Source organism: Lycorma delicatula, chromosome 1 (assembly GCF_047948215.1).
Source record: "Lycorma delicatula isolate Av1 chromosome 1, ASM4794821v1, whole genome shotgun sequence".
NCBI lineage: Eukaryota > Metazoa > Arthropoda > Insecta > Hemiptera > Fulgoridae > Lycorma > Lycorma delicatula.
Window position 1 is genome coordinate 58,622,714 of NC_134455.1, and position 25,565 is coordinate 58,648,278.

Sequence of the window (25,565 nt, forward strand, 5' to 3'; positions counted from 1 at the left end):
CTTTAAATGTTTCAATTTAAAATAAAGAGAGAAGAGTTATTTATTATCTGATTAAGAATCGGGTAGGAGTTATGAGAGTAGAAGATAAAGATAGAATAGATAGATGAGATATGGATGTAGTCTGTAACTGTTACTTTTTAAGTTGTTCATAGAAGAAGCGATACAGGAATTGAAAGTAAATTTGAGAGTGAGAGATAAATTTAATTACCAAACTGAAAAACAAAAATGTTCCATTTCATAATGACATTGTTTTTTTTTTAGAGAAACAAAAAAAATAATGAAATACTGAATGGCATGGACTCATTTCTAGATGTAAATTCTAGTCTAGAAATCAATAAGAGAAAAATCAGTAGTAATAAAAATGTGATAGAGGAACACATTGTACTAGAAGTTGGAAAATTTTATTATTATTTATTTAATAAAATTATAAAGAATGCATGAAATAACAAAATCAAAAGCAGGTAGTCACAAGCAATGACACTTTTCTTCGTAGAAAAAGGAATCTGCTAGTATCAGACATGTTTCAAAGTGGAAGAAAGAAATACTTGAAAATATTTGTGAAAGGGTAGTGCTTTATGGTAGGAAATAAAATGTGGAAAAACAGAAAAGAAAATTAAGTGGGCTGATAAAGTCAAAATGAAAATGTCTTAAGATGAATTGGAGATTTTGATTAATGGGGAAATACTGTAAAGATGAACTTGACTGATGAACCATGTGTAAGGCATCGAGGTTTATTAATTTTATGTTGAGATGTGTAGAAGGAGAAAACAGTAAATGCAAAAATTAGGGTATATAAAACAGATAATAGAGCAAGTAGCATAGTAAATGTTACTGTTCAAAAAATTACCAAAAAACAGAAAAATCATTAAACCAGTCTCATTAAGCGATTTATGATTCCAAAGTAAAAAAATAAATGCTTATGTAAAATCGTTATTGCTAAAAATGTCGAGATGGCATTTAATATTTATGTGGTAATTAATTGCTTATTATAAAAGAATGTTAATTTTAATATTTTGCTCAACATATTTCTTCAGGCGCTATCTATTAAAAAATATTTGAATCATGTTATCATATTTTTTTAAATCTATTAATGTTTTATCGTAAAAATTTATTAAGTAAATTTAGATAGTATTTATTGCTGCATGTCGGATTCCTCCTTACTGTACGTTTTTGGAAAAATATATAATTTGCTGTGTTTTAAGATTTATCTGTAATTTTAGTTACATTTTATGAATAAATACATTTAAAGACAGATTCAAATATTATTTTACTAACTGTTCGCGCCGGCCGGTAAGTTGATTCCGGTTCCGACATGGTATTTAATTTGTACAAGTTGAACAGGGTGTTCGTTCCGTTGTTGGTGTCATCCATAAGATATTCAGCTGTAGCCGAAATGACTAAAAAAACTGTTATGGTTGTTTTAACCAAAGGGGCTGAAGATATGGAATTTGTGATATCTGTTGATGTTTTACGAAGAGCAGGTGTAAGTACTGAATGTTACATATTATGTAATGTGTCGATATTTTGAGTTTGTTGGCAAGGTCACATCATGACACCGCCTTTATTGTTATGCGATGCGATTACGTAAAATCATGGTAGTGTTGTATATTATTTTACTCGTTTCCGTCAAAAAAAACCTTATTATGGGCATAAGTATTGCATTATAAAAAATATGTATTTTGCAAAGTATTGATGAGATTTCCGCACTTTTAGGTTCAAATTGTAGTTAGATTTGTAGTGTCTAGATTTTGTATTTGATTTGTTACTGTCAACATCTTAACTAATTTCTTTATTTTTCTAGCAATTGGAATCAGGTTAGGTATTATTAGGTTGGATGGATAGTTTTTCTGGATTGTTCTTTATTTTCTCTTGATTGATATGAGGCTGTTGGATTAGCATTATCTCGTGTTTACGTTTTTGATAGCTGATTGAATTATGTTGATCAATTTAAGAAAGTATTTTCCAAGATATATTGCTGTGTAGTTGTTAGATTTGATTAATATTCTTAAAAGAGACGTGATGTACTGTAAAAATTTAAGAAAAAATTGAGCTGTTTAAGTAATATTTGTAGTTTTTCTTACTTAGTTTCCTAGTTCATTTAGAATAGTTATTTTTAAAAGTAGTATACAAATTTTAAGAAAAAATTATTTTTTAAAGTATCAAAAAACACATTTTGATTATAAAATGAAAGAATTTTTTTTAATTTATGATGTCATAAAATTTTATAATTACATTAATAAAATTTGTTAATTTCATTAATGTAATATTTATTTTGCTAGTGATTACATTTGGTGTTCTAAGTTATGAATTTATCGTTAAATAAAGACAAGTTCTTATGAAACTTGATGTACTTAATAAACCTGCAAATGTTCTTTCTAAATAAATTGTAATTTTTATTATCATCCATTTTTTCCTATTGAAATATATTGCTATTTGATGATTATAAATTAATTAAAAATGACTAAATAGTCATAAAAATGTATTAATGTTGATAATATATTTAAATAAATACTGTTAATAGATTTTAATTAGAAACTTACCCACTTTTTTGCCTTCATATTCTTAATGATTGCGCTAAGGTATGTCAGTTAATCAGTACTATAACACTAGATTAAAAAATTATAAAAAATGGAATTTATTTTTAGTGAAAAAATGTTTCAAACTGCAGCATTTTGTTCTCTGGCAGCAAGATTTCAAGCCATGGCATCAGTTTTAATTTCAATGAGGAAATGTTTTTAAAATATTTTTGTAAGCCTGCTACTTACTTGTGAAAAAGAAATATATTTATTTTTTCAATTAATTTGAAATTCCAGATTATTCTGAGCACACATTATACTTTATACATTTTCAGAATAAGTTATAAATGAAACGTGGAAAATAATTTGTCATATATGGATGTGAATTCTGAGAATGAATATTTTGTTGCCTTAATTATTTTATGATTATTTTTTAATTGATTATTAAAACACAAATAACCATTTGATTAAGTGCAGTGTAATAGGATATTTAATCAGTGAGGGGATTAGCTTGTTATGACTTCTTATCAGCATAAGAAGTCTGTTATATTTGTAAAAAGTTTGCTTAATTACAATTTGACATAGTCCTTGCATAACAGCTCCAGGGACTGTATGTTATGTTCATTTTGAATTTTTGTACTGGGACTCCAACTACATTTATTTACTGTCCACCAGTATTCTTTTCCCCCACTGACTTCCACAATTTGTCACTTTAAGGTAAACGGGTACAAGAAAACTGGTACTAATCATCTGTTACAACAGTAGTTTTATAATCATGTGGGGAATGTAAGTGTGGTTTATAATGTGGGTCTGAGATGAATAATTACATTTCATATTTGTTTGTGGCTTGCCACCAATGGATTGCTGTCAGATTGTTTTCATACTTATTATTTTTTATCTTGTTATAGATGGATTTCAGGATGTTATGTTATTCTGCAATTCAATTCAGCTGATCTTCAAACTCTAACACATTTACAATCTATCCAATAATGATGTACATAAAGTACTTTATGTTCATAAAGTCTTTCCATGATTACAAAGATTTATTACAAAAAAACTATTACAGTTACAGCTGTGTGATTTTTGGCAAAAGAAAGAAAAGATTATCAAGTTTTTTTTACCATGTCAATAAACTACATGTGCATCTTTTGTCAATTGTAGGATGTCCAACCAATAATCAATTTCATGCCATGTGTTAGTCAACATTTCATTAGCACTAGCGACAGTTTCAGTTATTCTTCGTCTCAGTGTGTCCAGATCAGGTACAGCATTGCATAAACATTGCCCTTAACATAACCCCAAAGGAAAGGTTTAAGGGACTTATGTCTGATGATCCCAGGGCCAGGAAGTGGGACCATCGTGCCCAATCAATCTGCTGGGGTATTTCATTTTAATTCAACAAATGATCTGTGCATCACTGTTTTTTTATGATATTTGGTATATGATAACTGCCCACCTGTAGTGGCCAAAAAATAATTTTTTATATCAAAAAATTTTTTTTAGTTTTAGACAATTTTCTTACTTGCAAACAGGTGAAAACAGCGTCACTTTTTCCATGAGCAGCAGCATTCTTATTTTGCATCTTTTAGAGGGTCAAAAGGGGCTTTCTGGTAAGAGTAAAGATAAAACTTCATCTTGGTGTACTTAAAATTCATTTTGTTACATAACCAAATCTTGTAATATTCACTTAAGTTACGTTTACAAATTGTGGCGACAAAATAAATAATGATAACAATGATAATGGTAACAGGCCTGCTTTTCACCTTTTAACTCTTAGTACTAGTAGTACTTATAAAAAAATTGGATTGTTACAAAGTGTTCTTCATTAAAAAAAATGGTTACCAAATCATAAGATTTTGAAAATGTCATTTTTTTGGAGCCCAAAAACCACATGTGGGACAGATGGAAAAATCTGAAATCTTTACAGCAATAGTAATTTTTATGTTTTTTAAAACAATATAAAATTTATTTTGTTACACAAAGGGGTTGATGAGTAATGAAAAATATTGTTAAAAACACTGTTCCTTCTAATTGTAAACAACGTATCCAAAAATACTGATGTATGTATTTTTTCAGATTATAAAAGTTACAACTAAACTCATTAGAGTGAATAAATTGATAATTATTAGATAGTCAATTACAAAATGATAAACCATTCAAGTACATTAACAAGTTGTTCAATTCACTTTTACCATATTTTACTCCTGCTGATGGAAGTTATGAATAAATCTTGCACTTTTTGATAACAAACTTAACTAACATAACTTAGGCAGGCATTTTTTTAATGAGTAGAACTGATGTCCTCATTCAACTTTAGTGTAATATTGTGTCCTCTACCAGTAGTTGATAAAAAAGCTCTGAAGGTATGAGAATCTTTAAAATATTTTCCAGTTGAATCCATGTTTGATTATCCCTCAATGATTTCCTGAATGATGTACCAGGACCCTGCGGATGGAAAAAGTTTATTTGATATTCCTCTTCATTTTCATGTATTTTGACTTCAATGACTTCACCTAACCTCCACTTGCCATTATATACACAGCAGACATAAATTTTACATTTTGGTTTTAGTAAACCTATAAAGCAATTAGAAACGCTAATTTCCTTATGTACCAATAATACTAACGTATACGTTTCTCATTCAGAGGTAGCCGAGACTTTCAGAATACATTTCTGATTTGTTGGAACATAACTGTGAAAGGTTCTTGTTTCTGGAGCTGTTGTGATTACCTGAAAACGAGAACTGAGGTATTCTTTAGTCTCTTGAACATCTGTATTAGAGCAGAAAATAAATGTTATATTTTTAATACTGTTTTTGCAATAACTGTACATTTCAGAAGGTATAACAATTTAATTGTTGACTTTCCTTTGAAGGCTTACTTTAGTCACAGTCCTTTTTACAGTTTCACCAATATCATCACATGGTTTTTTCCATCATATAAGGTAAAAAAAATGCCATTTAGCTGCGATTTTTAAAATCTTCTTGATGGTTGCACAAATTTATGAAATTTTTTTGTTTTTATACTGGACTGAGGAGCAATCAAAAAAAATTGTTTAACTTGTAACAGTGTTTTTACTTTATTTATAACTTGCTTTTGGAAGCAGAAGAACTATGTAGTATGTGCTTATGTACTCACTAATTACACAATAGCTTTGGCTTTATAATAATTTCCTTGATTTTTTAAAATATAAGAGAAATGGATGTATTGTGGCATATGATTTTGACCAGTATCACAAAAGGAAAAGGAGCAAAATGATGTCTTTTTAGATTATTTAAATTTTCAGTTTATCCAAGTACTGTTGAAATGGAAGAATTTGAGTAGTTAGTTCACAATGGCCAAAGGAAATCCACTCACTGTTTGAAAATAATTTCAGAATCAAAATCATCCCAGCTTTCTTACAGTAATCTGAGAACTTCATACTACTGCCTGGACATTTTTCACACTGACTAAATACATGTTTCATTTTCTATGTCACATACCATTGTTGAAAGGAGCATTTTATACAAATATCATTTTTAGAGCATTATAACATGAGTTTCACATTTTGGTGGGTGAAACACACACACAAACAGAGGGGATTACCTGACCCACCAGCCAGAACACAAAATTTAGGTCATAAATCAGAAAATTAAAAAAAAAAAAAACAATTTTTAAATGATGTTTTTCTTTGAAGGCTGTGTAGAATTCTTTTAAGTTTCATAAGATAAGCCTTTTTTGAATATTAATTTTCTTTCACTGAGCTTGTCTTAGGACACAATCCTTCTTGGCTGGGATCATTTGACTGTGCTCATTATTCTGATAAAAATCTTGGGACACATTTAATAACATTTTCATCAATTACGTGACTGCCCATTTGTGGCAAAATTCCACTTGTTTTAACTAATTGTTTGGATTGACGGGCTAAATATTGACCAACACTAAACTTATTTTGAATTTTTTGAATGCTCCTTCTGTTTGGTAATAAACTTAATATATTAATTTTTTTTCTAGGTTGATGTAATTGTTTTTATTTTAATGATTAATTCTTCATATTCCCTACCTAAATCAGTATAATTTTGTGGTACTAAGCTGATTTCTTCTGTAGAAATATTTAAATCAAAGGAATTGTTTAATTTACTGGTAACCGACTCTGCTATTTTAGTAACTCTATTTTTTTTAAATTAGTTCCTTTGTGCTGCTCAATAATTTTTTAACTTTAACAGGGGAAATGCCAAGTGCTGAACCAGCTTTATTCATCGACTCGACTATAACACATTAAGGCTCAAATATATCTTGATATTCCAGTTTGCTTTCTGTATCGTCTTGTGGTTTTTATATTTTGTTTAAGCATTTTGTACACAGTGCTCTGCCTGGAATTAAATTTGGATTGCTTGTTGAAAGTGTCAAAGATATTTCTTTATGAGATTTCATAACCGGTTTAGTGTGACAGCTAAATGGGGCACAGCAACCTTTCTCATTAATATATGAGAGTATTTATCTAAATATTCGGTTTTATGAAAAGTACAGTTATTTTTTTCTGTACATCCACTTCTTAAGGATATCAATGTTATTTGTTGTTCAGTAAACTAAAATATCATGCAATACTGAACATCTATTGTTAAGTCAATTTATTACATATTGTTTCAGTGTTAATGCCCGTTGAACACTCCATAATCCATTTTTACAAAATGCAAGGGTTCTTACAATAACAATACAGTTAATGTAAATTATAAAACTACCAACTGCACCTCACTTTGTCTTATCACAATTTCTCCTCAAAAAATGTCTCTAATTAATAAAATTAAAAATAAAAGTTATTGCATAAAAGAGAAGTTCTTGAAACTTCTCTTTTATGCAAGAAATTTCATAAAACATGAAAGTGAAAGACACACTTTCATGTTTAAACATGAGTTTGTGTGTATGAGCCACACTTTTACTAACAAATCTAGAACATAAGATCTCTCATTATAGACATATCAAAATATTTTGTATAGTAGCCGTTCATTATTAGTTGAAAATTTTTTTTGATACCACAAATTAAAATTTTTTTGATACATTGTTAACGGTTAGAAGAAACTGTGTTTGAAGGCGAAGGCTTTATTACTAGTCAACCCCTTTGAGTAACAAAATACATTTTATATGGTTTTAAAGTACTTAGCGCTGTACAAATTTCAGATTTTTGCCATCTATCCCACATGTGGTTTTTGGCCCCAAAAATGAGGCATTTCAAAATCTTATATTTGGTGGCAATTTTTTTTTTTTAATGAAGGTCACTCACTAAAAGTCCAATTTTTTATTTATAAGTACTACTAGTACCTAAGAGTAAAAAGATAAAAAACAGGCCTATTACACTAAGCCCTTCATTATTTAGTGTGGGGCTAAAATTTGAAGAAAAACAATTGATCTTTACATCTTTACTCTTTCCAAAAAGCCCTTTTTGAATGTCAGTATGATGTAAAGTAAGAAGGCTCATGGAAAAATTGTTGAAAATGGCTGTTTTTCCTGTTGGGAAGTTAGGAAATAGTTTATTACTAAAAAAAAATTTTTTTTAATTAAAAAAATTTTTTTGTGAGTACAAGATACCCACCTTGTAGTAGTAAATACATTTGTAGATATCATATACCAAATATGATCAAAATAAAAAAATTGTGTTGCTATAAAATTTTTGAAAATGTTTTGAATTAAACTGGAATACCCCTGCCCTGAAATGATTTATTCAGAAAAACTTGACTAGTAATCCACACTGTGGTGGTGCGCCATCCTGCTGGAAAACCACCCTATGTTGCAAGTCAATTAGTTGAGGTATAGCAAAGTGTTGCAGCATATCCAGATAAATGTTAGCTGTTATTGATTGCTCAGTGAAAAAGAAGGTACCAATGATTCTGTTAAGCATCAAATCCCACCACACATTCACTTTAGGGGGATCTAACTTTTTCCCTGGTAAAGTATGCGATTTTCTGAGCCCCATATTCTCATATTATGTTTGTTTACTTTCCATGAGACATGGAAAGTAGCCTCACCTGAAAAACACACGCTGCAGGTACTCATTGTTGTTATCAATCCATAGCAAAATCTCGGCCACAAAGGCAGCACGACAAGGGCCATCATCTTGCTGTAGATGTTTCAAACTTTATATGCGTACAATCTTAGTTTTTGTGTAAAATTTTGTGCACTGTTGACTGGATAATCCCTAGTTCTCTAGATGCATGACGGGTAGATATGAAAGGGCTCTGTAGAAATGCTTGCTGCACAATCTCAACCTTCTCTTCACTAATGGATGGCCGCCCTGTTTGCGGAAGGTCGACTACTCGTCCACTCTTCTTAAACTTTATCTACATTGCAAATGCCAATTTGTGCTGGAATCCTATCCAAGTAACAATCTCAGGTAATGAATGAGCTGTTATAGTCTCTAAGGAAGCATTACATTTGGTAAACTTCTGGGTTATTATAAAGTATGTTTGGATTATGTGTACTTTGTGAATGTTCCTGGGTAGTTCTGAGCAATTAATGTACAAGGTCAAAGTCTGCGTTGCATTATCAGAACTCTAATCAATTGGTTATAATTTTGTCATTTATCAAGACCTGTTCAGACACTAATCTGTGGAGGGAGGTAGGTTATAAATTTCTACACAAGTAAATTTGTATGAAAGTAAAACAGATACTGAAAACTGGTGGGCTAGTCAAGCTTGATGGACTGTGGTCACTTGGCAACTGTATTACAGCCTTTTTGATTATATAATCTCTTCTTATTTTTATTTCATCTGTTATTATTGTATCATTACATCATCACATTATAAAATAATATAATGTTTGTCAAGATAGTAAAAAATACTAATTTAATTTTCTTGATACTTGCAGAAAAAATTCACAATGTCATATAAATTTAATTTATATTTACAAATAATGTCAGATTATAAAATAAAATAAGAATGTTTATTGTTAATGTTGTAAAATTTAATGGTTTGAATCTTAATAATAGGGTCATTCCAATTAATACCATAGGATTTGAAAGTGAAATGGTAGCAGCACAATCTTGGAAAAATATTCATTTTTCCCCCAAATTTTTCTAATGTCTACAGAACTCAGAAATATACTTATTTATAATGACCAACTGTAGTCAAGAAAAAAAAGAAGAAAATGAACACCAACCAATTTTGATTAAGATAATTACAAGCTTCAAAATATTAGTGTCGTAGTCTTGAAAGTATTTTCCAACTTCAGAATTGAATAAATCAAAACAAGAGATATAAACAAACACAAACTGATATTCTGTCAGTTTATTTACTGTACCTCTTAGAACGGATAAAAAATTAGATACCCATTTTTTCTTTCCTTTGTATAAATAAGCTTCAATAATAACATTTTACAAAAAATTCTGATTTTTTAAGTTTTCTCTAAAAATAGACTGAACACAAAAATGAAAATCAGTAATCAACACAATACTTTCTTTGTGTATATGACATTTTGTAAAAATATGATCTTGTGTTTTGGAGTAGATATACAATACCAACATGATAATTATACAATATCTGTTGTTAGAAAAATGTCGGCAAGAAGATATAATGTTTACTGCATTTTTATCATAATTATTTAACTTAAAATATTTAATAAAAAATGAATGAATACTTGACTATTTAAGAAAAAGTAAACATAATAAACTTATTATTCTTATAATTAATCACAACTGATAAATTTCACCCAAAAAAAATTAAAGCAATTAAAGAGGTAACTTTATATTAGTTATATACATTATATGCTTGTTTATCTTTTTCCTTATAAATATTTTCATTTGCTTATGTTTTTTAGATTCATGTGACTGTAGCAGGATTAGATGGGTCTGATCCAATTGAATGCAAAAGTGGTGTATTAGTTGTACCAGATTCAAGTTTTACCACTGCATTACAGAAAGGTCCGTATGATGCTGTTGTATTACCTGGAGGACCTGGTTACAAAACCTTATGTAAGGTATGTTCTGTTGAAAGTATTTTCAAGTAAAACTTTTAATACTGTTTACCTGTGGACTTCTTTTTCTTCATTCCTGTCAGGATAACACTGTTAAACATAATTTTTGTTTCCTAACATGCGATACATGATTTCAATCCGTTTTTTGTTAATGAAAACAAATATCAGAATCTTTCTATCACCCACCATTTTTGAAAAATTTTTAAATCTTAATTAAAAAAGAATTTTTTTCATTTTTCAACAAATAGTTAGCATTTAAGCTCCTATATTTTATTTTGTTAGCTCATTTTTTATTAACTTTGTTAACATAATTTATAAGCTATAAATAAACGATACTAGACAAAGAATTAAATCTTATTAGTCACACATGACAATATCAAATACTGAAGAGTGAGCCTTCATAGACAAGATTAATCATGTCTCTACAGGTCAAAACATGTACCTGAAAACACAGCTGTATTGTTTGTACTGGATTAAGAATGAATTGATTTTGTTCAGTCTTATTGCTGTCCTAAGTTTGTTAATTATGCAGTGTCATAATGCCTCAAAATTGTGTAAATAATGCGGATGCCTTTTGTTATGTATGTGGTGAGTTTACCATAAAATCAAATAGAAAAAACATTACACTTTTAATTAAAAAAGCATATCATTTTGTACTTTCAATGTAAAATTGGTGATCAGGATAAGATGTGGACTCCTCATATAGTATGCACTAATTGTTCTATATATTTAAGAGGATGGCTGAAAGGTACACGGAAGGCTTTGCCATTTAGTTTACCTATGGTTTGGTGAGAACCAAAGGACCATTTAACTGATTGTTACTTTTGTTTAACTAATGTGTCAGGAATTTCTAAAAAATCTAAACATACTTCCTTATAAATATGCTTCATTGCAATCACAAATATCCTTCATTGCAATCTGCAATCAGCCTATATCTCACAGTGAAATTATTCCAATTCCCGAGCCACCAGTGAATGTATGTTTTGAAAGCAGTGATGAAGAATCAGGGAGTACTGAAGAAGACAAAAATGATTTTGAATTATCTTCTGATAAGCCACATCTTATATCACAAGGTGAATTAAATGATTTAATTAGGGATTTAAATTTATCAAAAAATCAAACTGAACTGTTAGGATCAAGACTGCAAAGTTGGAATTTACTTAAAAAAAAAAAAAATACAAAAATATTGGTACTTTCTCAGTACTTTATTGATGAAAATATTGATGAGATTATGTTGCAGATAGGACAAGTTCATAAACCGAGGACTGATGCCTTTTCATAGATTCGTCCAAGTATAGTTTAAAAGTGGTTCTACTACACAATGGTAACAAATATCCGTCAATACCTATCACTTATGATTATAAATTGAAAGAGACATACAATGTGATGAAAGACATTCTTGAAAAAATAAATTATAAAAAACATAGCTGGAACATAAGTGGTGATTTGAAAGTTAGCTATTTTGTTAGGCTTGCAGTTAGGATGTACTAAGTACATGTAATTTCTTTGCGAATTGGACAGTCGAGCTAGGAATAAACATGTTACCAAAGAGTGGAAGAAACGATACAACTTAACTCCAAATGGGAAAAATATTATTCATGAGCCTTTAGTTGAACCCAAAAAAATATTTTTACACCCTCTCCATATCATACTAGGACTAATGAAAAATTTTGTAAAAGCAGTGAAGAAGGATAGTCCCAGATTTTTCTACATCAGGCAGAAATTTCCAAATGTAAGTGAAGAAATAATTAAAGGAAGAATATTTGTTGATCCTCAAATAAGAGAGTTGGTCAAAGGTGATGTATTTAACTCACTATTAAATAATGTAGAAAGTACAGCTTGGGCTTCATTTAAAGATGTTTACAAAAGTTTTCTCAGCAAACAAAAATCTGACAATTACCACAATATTGTCAATCAACTTCTTACTTCATACAGAGCTATGGGATGTAATATGTCTTTGGAAATACATTTCCTCCACTCACATCTGGATTTTTTTCCCGGACAACCTTGGAGACATAAGTGATGAACACAGTCAGCGTTTCTACAAAGACATTTCAGTAATGGAAAGCCGCTATAAAACGAAATGGAATACTAACTTGCTAGCCGATTCCTGTTCGACATTAATTCAGGATGTGCTTGTGGCTATTTATAAAAGAAAAGCATCAGCAAAATCATCACAGGTATAGCCATGCAAGATGTTAATGTTCCAGATTTTAACCATATTTCCCTTAATTTTTTTTGAAGCGTAATATATTTAAAACTAAGAGTGATAGAAAAATTGTATTTTGAGATATGTAATGTATACAAAAAAACAATTTAAGAAATGTTATTGCACTTAGAGAACATTAAAAATTTTTTTTTGTCTATCAGTATAATGGTAATTTCATAATCATTTCTTAATAAATAATGTAGAAGATTATAATAAACTAGTTTTCATCAAAATATTCATCTTATATTTACAGTTTTGAGAAAAATCTCATACATTAGGGCCTCTCTTACCCAAGGTAATTGGGGGTTTGCCGGCTCGGATAATGGAATCCATGGTTACCAGAGACCTTAAGTTTCCTTCTGGAATTCGAGCAACAAACCATATTAATATCAAACTGGTAGCAGAGAATAAGCCACGAAATTAAAATGATTAAAACAATATTCAAAGTATTATTTTATTTAACTTTATTTATTATAATATAATCATTAGTCAATCACTCTCATCAACTCACATAAGGGTCAATCCATTTGAAGTGTCCCAAAAAAACATAAGTTGGTTGCTTAAACAATTCCAAAAAAATTGAAACACCCACTTGTTTGCTACATGTTTTAGACCTTAAAATTTTTTTTTTTTTTCTAATTACTTATTTAAGCATTTACCTGTTTTGGCCATTTTTGTTATGATGTGCACACCAATTTTTGTGATTGTAAGGGTTTACAGAAAAAAATCATAACTAAAAAAACTATTGATCCTGAAAGGATGAAACAAAAAACAATTTTATCTTATTTTCTCGAGGTAAAAGACTGGTCCACCAGTGGTTTCATTTACCTATCTCTCTTCTTTCTATGAGAAAATTACCAATAAAGTTGATCATGAAAAACAGTGAAATTTCGCTTTTGGTGATCTTTTCCAAGAGGCAGGGATGGCATATACAGTTTGAATTATCTTTTTATATGTAGGTATATATTAGTAGTTTTATCATAAATAATATTAATGGTGATATACTTACCCCTAAATTTTTATCAATTTTAGAAAACTAATTTTTTTTTAAGATTCAAATTTTGCTTCAAATAACTCTGATGGGACTCATTATAAAAATCTCTAATTTGCACAACTTTCAGTGTTTTTGTAGATGTTTATGGCAAATAAAAAGTTTCTTATGTATTGTACTAATAAAAAAATAATAACCTCTTGAAAATCATGAAAACCTCTTAAAAGTAATACTATTTTGACTCTCTAATTAAGTGGTCCAAGGAGGTTTCTTGTCTTCTTTGCACCTTACATTTTTTATATTTAGCTTCTATGTTGAAGTAAGTTCACATTTTCAATATTTATAAAATAGTTTTTTAAAATGATTAATGTTAGGTCGTAATTTAATGATAACTTTACCAATACCAGTAACCTAATACAATTTTTATTCAAAAATGCTTGTAAAACTTATCCAAATTGAAATTTCTATAACTAGCGTTACATCTTTTTTCAAGAATTCATTTTTATTTTTATATTGGTGTATTTTTGTAAACACTATCGAAGAAAAAATAAATTGTAGCAAAACCTTTATTATTCTTCAATGAAATAGCCTGTTTTTGTAGCAATAAAGTTTATTATTTAGTGTGGTTAACCAATAGCTGTGATATCTCTTCTGCGAATTATCTTGAAATTGTGTGAGAATGACCTGGGGTTAACTTTCTCAGGGCTTTGCAGATCGGTACCCACACTTTGTCTACTTATGATGATGTACCTGGTTCAGCTGGGTGGAAAAAATGAACCTGCACATTGTTATTTTCAAGGCTAATATTTAACACTTCCCGTCCCTATTAGAAAAAATACTTTGAAACATTAACACAGACTTTTCAGGAACTAAATTTAAATTTGGAAAAATGTGTTCTTTAAGAGCTTGCTCTAATGTTATTTGTCTTAAGTTTTTCTTAATTGTTTTTTTTATGAGTTCTCAAAGAGTCACAACAGAACTGTCCATACAGGTGTCTGAATTTTGACAAAAACCTTTTTTCATAATATTTACTAACATTAGTGACATCTGAATACGTAAAAAATAATTTGTTGGTTTTCATCACTTAATTCACAAATTTTTAATGAGTTCTTTTTTTTTGGCACTTTGCCATACACTGTTTTATGACACACTTCATTCACATAAATTCCTATGGAACATTGTTCTTCCATTGTTTTACGTGAAATTATATGAAAATAATGTAAAATTGGTTTAAAAATTTTTAAATATAATATTATTAAGCAAAATGTATTTAATAAACGCTTCCAAACATAGGATGAAATTTGAGACACTTGGCACTGCCTAATGTCAGACTGACCAGTCTGTAACTGCAATAAGCATAAATGAGTATGTTGCAATATGAATTTTCCTGACAACTGGAAATGATTTCAAGCGCCTGTTATCTCTTTTAACAGGTTTTTCATGATTTTTGAGATGTTATATATAACTTTCTTATTAGTACAATGCTCAAGAAACCTTCCTATTTGGTATAAACATCTACAAAAACACTGAAAGTTGTGCAAATTTGAGAATTTTTTCACTAGCCCAATCAGAGTTATATTTGAAGCCATAATTTGAATTAAAAAAAAAAAAATTTTCTAAAGTTCATAAAAATTTGGGGGTAATTATACCACCATTAAAATTATTTATGTAAAACTACTGACATAAAAAAAAAACTATGCCATACTTGCCTCTTGTTTTACCAAAAGTGAAATTTTGCCGTTTTTCATATTCAACTTTATTGGTAATTTTCTTATAGAAAGAAAAGAGATAGGTAAATAAACCACTGGACCAGTCTTTTAGCTTGAGAAAATATGATTAAATTGTTTTTTGTTTCATCCTTTCAGGGTCAATAGTTTTTTAGTTATGATTTTTTCCACATCCTTTTTCTTGTTTATCCTCTGGAAATTACCATCAGGTATTACTTCAGAGAATGAATGAGGATGGTATGTATATGAGTGTAAATGAAGTAGTATAGTCTTGTACAGTCTCAGTTGAACCACTCCTGAGATGTGTGGTTAATTGAAACCCAACCACCAAAGAACAGCGGTATCCACGATCTAGTATTCAAATTCATATAAAAGTAACTGCCGTTATTAGGATGTGAACATTGGAACTCTCGACTTTGAAATCAGCTGATTTGTGAAGACATGTTCACCACTAGACCAACCCAGTGGATTAGTTATGATTTTTCCCGTAAACTCTTACAATCACAATAATAGGTGTGTGCACAATAACAAAAATGGCTGTTATAGGTAAACTGCTTAAATAAAAAATAAAAAAAAAAATTGTTTTAAGGTCCTGAGACACATAGGAAACAAGTGGGTAAGTTTCAATTTTTTTTTTTGATTTGGTCAAGCAACCACCCTTGGGTCACTTCAAATGAATTCACTGATAAACTTAGTTTGTTTTTAATGAAAAAGTTGTCATCTTTTGTCTTAACTTAGTATCAACCAGTTTCATACTACCGTTAAGTCAAGGAAAGGAACATCATTTTGTTGTTCTAAATATTGGAGCACTTTTGTGAGAAATACAGTCCCTTTGTTGTGGCTAATTTTTTTCATTTTCATCAATCAGTTCGTCTTCAGTGGAGATTTCATTGACTTATTCTTCACGATCTCTTCATCATCATAAATTTTAAATGTTTGTTCCCTTGAATCTGATTCTAACCAGTCACTTTGTTTTCCTTTATATTTTCATATCCTGGTATAATTTCTAATAAAGCACAACTCATTCGATGGCATAGTACACAAAAGTTTCTGATTCTTAACTTGTTGAATATCTGATCATATTTTTGTAAATGCTTTATTGATTATTGTTTGAGCGATTGAATTCCATCATTCTGCCAACATGTAAATTGCATGTTTTACGATCAATGTCTAATGCAGACATAACTTGAAGGTGTGGTGTTATAATATGAGATAAAACCTTTTGCTTATAATGTTTTTTATTGCTGCTATGACACCTTGATCCATAGGTTGACAAATAGGACTCACATTTGGTAGAAAAAAAATTGTTTAATGTTCCCCAAAATTAGAGCATCCTCAGATGGCATGACACATTGTCCAATAAAAGAACTGTTTTTTTTTGGTAATTTCTTTATTTGTAGATAATTTTTCACATGCAGGACGATACTGTGGTTAAACTAATCTACAAAAATGCCTGCACTCCATGCTGATCACACCAATTTTTGGTTAAAAAACCTTTTTTCGTGGACACACTGTCCACACTGATTTTTAGTTAGCATACTTAACAGGCGATGAATCCAATTTTAAATCTTTTAATGCTGAACAAGAAGTAATTTGTTGTCACCACAAGTGTTACTGCAGAGAAGAACAGTTTTGTTGCACTCTTTACCAATTTTAAAGCTGGGTGCAGAAGCTTCTTTCTTCCCTTGATGGTAGTTTTTTGATGGCAGCATTCTAAAATTTAATTCGGCCTTATCTGCATTATATCCTTGTTCTGGCTGCAAATTTTGTGACTGAACAAGACCAGAAATTTTTTTGATAAAATTAATAGTATTTTCAGTATAAGCAGATAATTTTTCACTAAAATCACCTGATCACACCAAACTCATAAGCAATTTTGAATCGATTCTCCAGCATTTAATCTTTTAATTGCTTTAATTTTTTGTCCATTGACACTACCACCTGTTTTATGTTTTTTATTTGCTACAACTAGCAATTACATAATAACATTATAAACAATAACTGCAACACAGTACATACAAATAAACAACACAACACTCTACATACAAATAAACAACACAACACACTACAGCTAGGTCATTGTATTGCAGTACAGCAAATACATACTCACAAAATATAAGCCAATATTTATGCGTATAGTAGATAACAGAAACTGAAGAGAATTTATTGTTCCATTCTACTACCGTGCATTGTAAATACCTAATGCTAGTTATTATACAATAGTAATTAGGTTCAACGAATAATCTTCAGTAATAGGCTATAATGAAATTTGTGTGTGGAGTAAACTGCGTCTCGGTTAATTTCTTTTTTTCTAGATTTACTGTACTACAGACATTTTTGAACCTGAGGCTAATTACGGATTTAGTGAATTTAGTAGCATAGTGAAAAGATGCCCTGCCTGAGTGGGATTCAAACCCACAACCAACAGTTGAAAGGCCGAGACGTTACTTCATCATAGCGGCCGGTCAACTTGGTTAAGGGAGGCCCTACTGTACATCTTCATTCATTGTGTAATTCATACTTGAAAATAATTTTTTTTATGCTAGACTTCTTTATCTAAAAATAAGACAAACATAAAAGATATGAAGATTGTTGAAGCATTATAAGCTTTATTTTTCATGTCCTGCATTCTGTTGGGATTGTATTATAACCCTTTGTGTTATAATATTTTTGCACGAATTTGTATTTTTCAACTTTTCACACATCATATTCCTCATTATTATTGATTGCAAAAAAATAGTTGAATAATTTTGTATTATTTTCATTTCCTTTCTGCTCTGTGTTCATTTGATAATTTCATCATATTTTCTGTGCCCCACATTCTTAGCTGTTTGTTTATATATCCAGTCTTTGCCTTTCTCCATAACTAGCAGTAAGTGAAATTACTTAGAGATATTACTTTTATGAAATTAACTAAATCTGGATGCCTTTTTTTTTTGTAACGATGAGTTTGAGAAATACTTTTCATATACGCCTCACACAAGTGGGGGAGTGTCAGACTCGCACAAGTGGGCGTGGAACCTATGTCTGCCCATGCCCTACCAACCAAAACTCCTCTCTCACTTTTGGCTATCCATCTTTCCGGGATTGCTTAAAGAAGCTTTACTTCAGGATGGGAGTAATACATAGTCATGCACATTTACTATACTAAAGAAGTACAAAATGAGAAAGGATAAATACATATAAATCTATCAGTAACATACCTTAATCTGATAGAAAATGCAAAGAGAGAATGAAACTTTATACTCAGCGAACAATGAGGTGTGACAGAACACTTGAAGAAAACAGGACACAAGATGATATGTCAGGGTTCATCCATATTCATCACAGTCATTTACATGAGATAAAGTAAATAAACAGTACTCAGTAATGTCACAAATATCATACATAAGGATTAATACTATAGATTAGATTTAATACTAGGAATGGTAGGAGTGCACCTTCACACACACATTCCAGCACCAGTGGAATAAGTAAGAAGCAGTTTAACATTAATACCAAATCAGATGAAAACAAAACAAAATATACACTTACTCCTAAGGGATACAAGATGGAAAGCACCATCTCAGGACACAAGTAGAGAAATATCAGCAAAAAGCAGGAAGATATGGTTTCAAGAGAGAAGTCTGGATACCTTTACAATGCATGACCAATTTTGATTTGTCTCTTAAAAAAAAAAAATTTTCACATTCATCTTACGTACTACTCAGTTTGTTCTTTATTAACAAATATCTTTTTTTTATGCATATTTCTATTGCGATAAAAATGTATATTTAACATTTTATTTTAAAAATGGTTTGACTAAAAATAGTTTGGTGTTGATAGAAACCTAAAAAAGAAAATGTGACTTTTGCACTGAACTCAGTGGTTCAGACTGTTAGTGTTGCTAGAAAGAATTTTCAGGTGGAGGGTTAATAGAAAAAAAAAATTAACCAGGAAATTGTGTAATTTTCCGTAAAACCCCAGAGTAATGAGGAAATTTCAATGTAACATTTTGTTTAATGCTCTGTGTTCTTTGCTGATCTAATCTCAATTTATTTGTTACAGTCTTAAATACTAAATTATTTGTTTTCTAATCCTTGCCACCTTTGAATTTTTATCATCTGCACTTCATTCCATTGCTACTAATCTTTCATACCTTTGGCTTATCAACTTTTCTTCTAGTGAAAATTACCAAATAAATAATTTCTTTTACATCTGCATCTTTATGTGCTTTATAAAACCGTTAGATTTTGAACATATTTTTTTTTCAATAACCTTTAAATATCTTCTATTCTTTACCTTTGTGGCATAGTTCACCCATATTTTGTGACTGTACATGTCACATTCCATATCTTAAAATACAAACATTAAAAAAGTATGCTTTTACTTTAAAATGGATGTTTGATAACTAGTAAATGCATTATATTTTTTTTCCTGAAAGACTTCCCTTAAACTAACATGTTTTTAATGTCTTGCATTATCCATCCCTTGTAATTTTACTTTACAAGTAATAAAAGTACTTATGTGTCGTGGTACCCATTTTTTTCCCCATGTAAGTGTTAACGTCCCATCTTTTATTATGAGGTTTGTAAATAAAGTAGAGACAAGTTTTTTTTTTTTGGCAGCCAAAGTGACAATACTGTGAAGTTACTAGTAGACATATGGTTATATGAACAGCTGATTTATACTAGGTATTAATGTTTTTAGTCTGTTGTTTGCCACGTGAGACAAACAAACTTTTCGTGAAATGAATTTTTGTTGTGCGTTACAAAAATGAATAATACTAATTATGAGCAATGTTATGTAATCAAGTTTTCTGTTAAACTTGATTACATAACATTGCTCATTGTTAAACTTGAGAGAATGCTACTGAAACTTTTTCAAAATTGAAAAGGATGTATGGAGACTAAGCTTTGTCATGAGCCCAAGTTTTTAGGTGGATTAAAGCATTTTAGATGGCTGGGAATCAGAGACTTGATACAGTACAACTGGTTATGGTTGCAAAATGGTCAGAACATTTTAATTTGAACCATACCACAATCTATCAAATTTTGACAAACAAATTGCACATGAAAAAAGTTTGTGCAAAATTGGGCCCAAAAAACCTGAATGTTGAACAGAAAAACAACAGGGTTAAAATGTGCCGCAGAAGTTTCCATTTTAATTCAACATAGATTTTGATGATATTTGGTGTATGATAACTATCCCCACCATGTAGTTACCAAAAAATATTTTTTTATATTTAAAAAAATTTTTATTCTTGAGTAATAGACTATTTTCTAACTCACCAACAGGTACCATAGCCATTTTTGTTGCTTTTTCGATGAGCTGTAGCGTTCTTATTTTACATAATACAGAGGTCAAAAAGGGCTTTTTGGAAAGAGTAAAGATGGAAAACTTCATCTTCATGCACTCAAAATTCATTTTGTTAAATGAAGTTAATTGAAGTTAAATTTACAGTGGTTTTTTCAAATTTTGGGCACAAAATAAGTAATGAAGGGCTTAGTGTAATAGGCCTGTGTTTTACCTTTTAACTCTTAGGTACTAGTAGTACTTATAAAGAAATAATTGGACTGTTACCGAGTGTCCTTCATTAAAAAAAAAAATTGCCAACAAATTATAAGATTTTGAAATGCCTCATTTTTGGGGCCAAAAACCACATGTGGGATAGATGGCAAAAATCTGAAATTTGTACAGCGGTAAGTACTTTAAAACCATATAAAATTTATTTTTTTACTCAAAGGGGTGACTAGTAATGAAGCCATCAAACCCGCTAAAAACACAGTTTCTTCAAATCGTTAACAGTGGTATCAAAAAAAATTCACATCAAAAAAATTTAAAAAATTTAAATTAGTGGTATCAAAAAAAATTTTCAACTAATAATGTATGCCTACTATACAAAATATATTGATATGTCTATAATGAGAGATCTTATATTCTAGATTTATTAGTAAAACTATGACTTCTTGCGACATCTTACGAAACGCAACCGTAACCCAAGGTGGGAACAAATCGTGCCGATGGGTGAATGGCTCTACGTAGTGAGTCTCGAACGATGTCCTCTGGGCACCAGGGCGAACCCAGTTGTATTTAGCTCTAGCTCCAGTACGTGTGCGCTCTGCTGGAGTGGTCCATTTTACGCCGGTACTCGTGGGACCAAAATTTCAGTTCCAATAACAAACACAATGATGGTTGGTGGTCCATCTGAAAAAACCACCAATTCAAGTCTTGCGAAGAGACCTCGATCAGCTTCGTCTGACGAGGATAAAAGTCCTACAAAAGAGAATTTCTTAGAATCAAAATATAAAAATATTAGATTCGTTGTTCTCAGAAATAGTCAGGAAGGTGGCTCCCTTCAAAAGGTCTCACCGTTTTTAATAAACAAAACCATAACAGGTGCAAGTGGCTCCCCGAAGAATATCAGGAAATTACGCGACGGATCGATTCTGGTTGAAACATTCAACGATGAACAGAGTCGATCTATCTTACGTCTCCGTAATATGGGTGGTATAAATATAAGTGCAGAATGCCACAAAACGTTAAATACGAGCCGGGGTGTAATTTTTTGTAGAGACCTTCTAGATATAGATATCTCGGAAATAGTTGATGAGCTTTGCCACCAAGATGTTGTTGAGGTGAAACGTATAATGAGACGGCAGAACGGAACAGAAGAACCGACACCGTCTCTTATATTAACATTCAATCTCCCTGTTCCACCAGAGAAGATTAAAGTGGGTTACCTCTCGGTTCGGGTACGACCATTCATACGCAACCCACGGCGATGTTTCAGATGCCAAGGTGTTGGTCACACTACAACATCTTGTACAAAAACCGAGATCTGTGCTCGATGTGCTAAAGAAGGTCACAATGACACTAACTGCGAAGAAAGTGAAAAATGCGCAAACTGCAGTGGTCCACATACAGCTCGCTCCCGAGATTGCCCAACTTTTAAAGAAGAAAAGGCAATTCTCAAAATCTGTACGGAGCAAAAACTATCTTTTCCGGCTGCACGTAGAGAATATAAAAAGATAAACAATTCACGGAACCTGGTTAAACCAGACGTATCTTTTGCCACCGCTACATCTAAACAAATTCCTACAAATGCTAATAATCAGCAGTGCGGATCCTGCAATGAATTTAAAAAACTTGTTCAGATGCTATCTGATCAAGTAGCTTCACTTACAGCCACTATCTCAGAGCTGACAAAAATGAATAAAAAGTCCTCCGTCGTAGCTAGTGAATCAAACAGTATGATACATACGAAAGTTCCTATTCCCAAAGTCGTATCGCCACGAATAGCGACTATCACAGCTGGCAGTAAGCCACCTAATAAGCTCCCCATAAAGGGAACCAATATAACTATCTCCTCTGGGATGTCAACTACAACATCCCATTCAAATAAATCTCCTCCACCATCACCTCATATACTGGAGGATATGGTTGAAGAACCACCCGACCCTAGGGCATCGGAGTTCTTTAAAATAAAAAATACAAAAAAGAAAAACCGAATCACATACAACTAATTTTTATATAATTTCCGAAATTTATTTTTTTATTTATTTTTTACACTTATGAACATTATTCAGTGGAATGTTAGAGGTATTCGGTCCCGCATTGAAGATATTAGAGTACTAGCGCACACACATGATCCACTAATCATGTGTTTCCAAGAAACTCACCTTCTACAACATGACCGAATTACTTAGAGGATACTTCTGCGAGAGATACGACTGCCTAGTAGACAGTAGGGAGAGTGGTGGAGTAGCGATTTTCATGAAGAATGGAGTGTCAGCTACAAGAATTCAACTAACCACTGTCATTCCTGCTATTGCAGTAAAGATCTCTATTCCCTTCAAATTGCATATCTGCAATCTGTATCTCTCACCGAACACTGAGTTCAGTGCTTTAGATGTCTCAAATCTCCTCACACAAATACCATCTCCATCGTTAATAGTAGGAGACTTCAATGCCCATCATATTTCCTGGGGCTCAACCTTCTGCTCCACTCGAGGAAATATGATAAACAGATTGAGACAAGACTTTGACCTTTGCCTACTGAATAATGGATCACATACATTCATGTCCTTATCAACTGGTACTGTATCTAACCTTGATCTTTCCATATGCTCACCGAATGTGCTCCCTCATTTTAATTGGTCGGTTTGTGATGACTTTCACGGCAGTGATCATAGACCAATTATTATTAGTTTCGGTGTAGACTGCGAGATTAAAAGAAGGCCACAGAGATGGATTGTTGAAAAGGCAGATTGGAACGGATACCATAAAGCATTCCAATCTCAGTATGACGATGGAGCGAACATCCTCGACCAATATTCTTCTTTTACGTCCATGATACTTAAGAATGCCAACAGATATATCCCACAAACATCGGGTAATCCTAGACGTCCTTTCGTTCCATGGTGGAACGATGAATGCAAAAATGCTATTAGGAATCGACGGCAGGCACTACGTAAATTTAATCGTAGGCCTACAACAGAACATCTAAATTTATACCGCAAGTTGAGTAGTGACTCGGTCCGATAAGCAGCTAGATTCGGTGTATCCCGTACGGGTGATAATATCAGTGGTTTTTCATAGTTTTCGGTTGTTATTAGTGTTTAATGATAAAATATAGGTTTAGACGAGTGGATTAAGGCATAAAACGTTCAAATCGGTTAGAAATTACAGTAGATATAAGGTTTTTTAGTTTAAATATGGACCGCATGGCGGTCGTATTAATTGAAATTTTAAACAGTGCCAATTAGTGTAGAATAGTTTGCAGTTGTTAGTGTTTGACAAGACGATCATTTTAAGACATCAACCGTGGAAATCGGTTCGTTGGAAGGCGTGATATTAACGTTTTTCCCTCACCAAGTGACCACGTGGCGACACTTCGGCGCCAGCCCTTTAAGTTAATTTATACATTAGTAGTGACTCTTTTTTAAGTGCTAGAATATCAACCTTGTTTGTTTTGTTGATGATAATAGTAGTTTAAGACAGTTAGATATAGTTTTAATTAAATAATAAGTGTTTTTAGGAGGTAACCTAAACGGGATTCTCGCCACGTGCTTTGTGGAGGGAAAAATACTAGCATAGCAGGCGGGATACTGTATAGTGGTATCAGCCGCCATTGTCCGCCATTATTAGGACAAGTTCAAGACAAAGAGGTTGCAGCAGTGTTGCCAACCTACTTAGTGAATCAGTTAAGACTCGTTTAAGTGAACTAGACTAATAATTAGTTTTAGGACCGTAATCTTATTTAATTAGTGTGTTATTTTTGAGTGGTGCGAACTCTAGGGCGTATGTCCTGCATCATTTAGGTTATTTTGTTAATTATTTTATTAACGGGCTACAGTAAGTGTAGTATAGGACTAGTAAGTGGAATCTGTGGGGTTTTCCCGTACCAACCGGTGCTGATGGAGCGAGCAGTCGATATGGAGCAAGAGCTGATGATTGCCGGCTATGCGGGGTGTAGTGCAGCAACGACAGAGGAAGAGAGGGCCTTCCGACGGTCAAGGAAGACGTTGCGCTCACCGCGCCCCCCGCTGACTTCCTCCACCGACCAGTCAGAGGAGGAGGCAACGGACGAGACGGTTTTGGGCAAGCTCAGGGCGCGGAAGCGCAGGAAGGAGGTGAGTGAAGACGCGGAAGAGGCCCACCACCCGACCATGAAGTCGCTTCTGGAAGAAATTCAGGTCCTGCTGCTTCTATGTGAGGCGAGCCCAGAAGTGAGCGACATTTTCAAGGAGACGGCCGGCAGAGTCATGGAAAAGGCGCAAAGGGTTGCGACGACGATGCAGGGCACTCAAGAGACTGCGAACCTGGACAATAAGCATACCCAGACGGCAGGGTCGGATCTCGCCGCGATCCAGGCAGCGCTGAAGAAGGGGGAGGTCCAAGACCTGAAGGAGCTTGCTGAAAAAAGGTGGCCCCAACAGGCCTTCGAGCTAGTCGAGGAGGTGCGGGGCTTACCCAAGGCGGATGACGAGCATGCATGTGTCTATGTGCTGGACCTTGAGGGCGACAAGAAGTCAAAAATAGCTTGCCGGGTCTGCGACCTGGCACCCGGTATAAAGAGGAAGCTGAACAGTGGCGCTATGCTCCCAGGCACTGTGGTGCTACATGTCGCGGCCACAGACGTTATTGGGGAAAAAGAGGAGATCGACCCGTCGGGAAACCTGTACGTGATACCAGTTA

General features: G+C 32.2%; 1 protein-coding gene across 1 annotated transcript in view; it reads left to right on the top strand.

Annotated features, from left to right (window-relative positions):
• Nucleotides 1-1,279: 1,279 nt before the first annotated feature.
• Nucleotides 1,280-25,565, top strand: part of LOC142318689 (Parkinson disease protein 7 homolog) — a 43,344-nt gene continuing 19,058 nt past the window's right edge. The window contains exons 1-2 of the mRNA XM_075355128.1: nucleotides 1,280-1,483; nucleotides 10,304-10,462. Of these exons, the coding sequence (XP_075211243.1) occupies nucleotides 1,313-1,483; nucleotides 10,304-10,462 (330 nt within the window). The 5' untranslated portion in view covers nucleotides 1,280-1,312. The remainder of the gene's footprint in view (nucleotides 1,484-10,303; nucleotides 10,463-25,565) is intronic.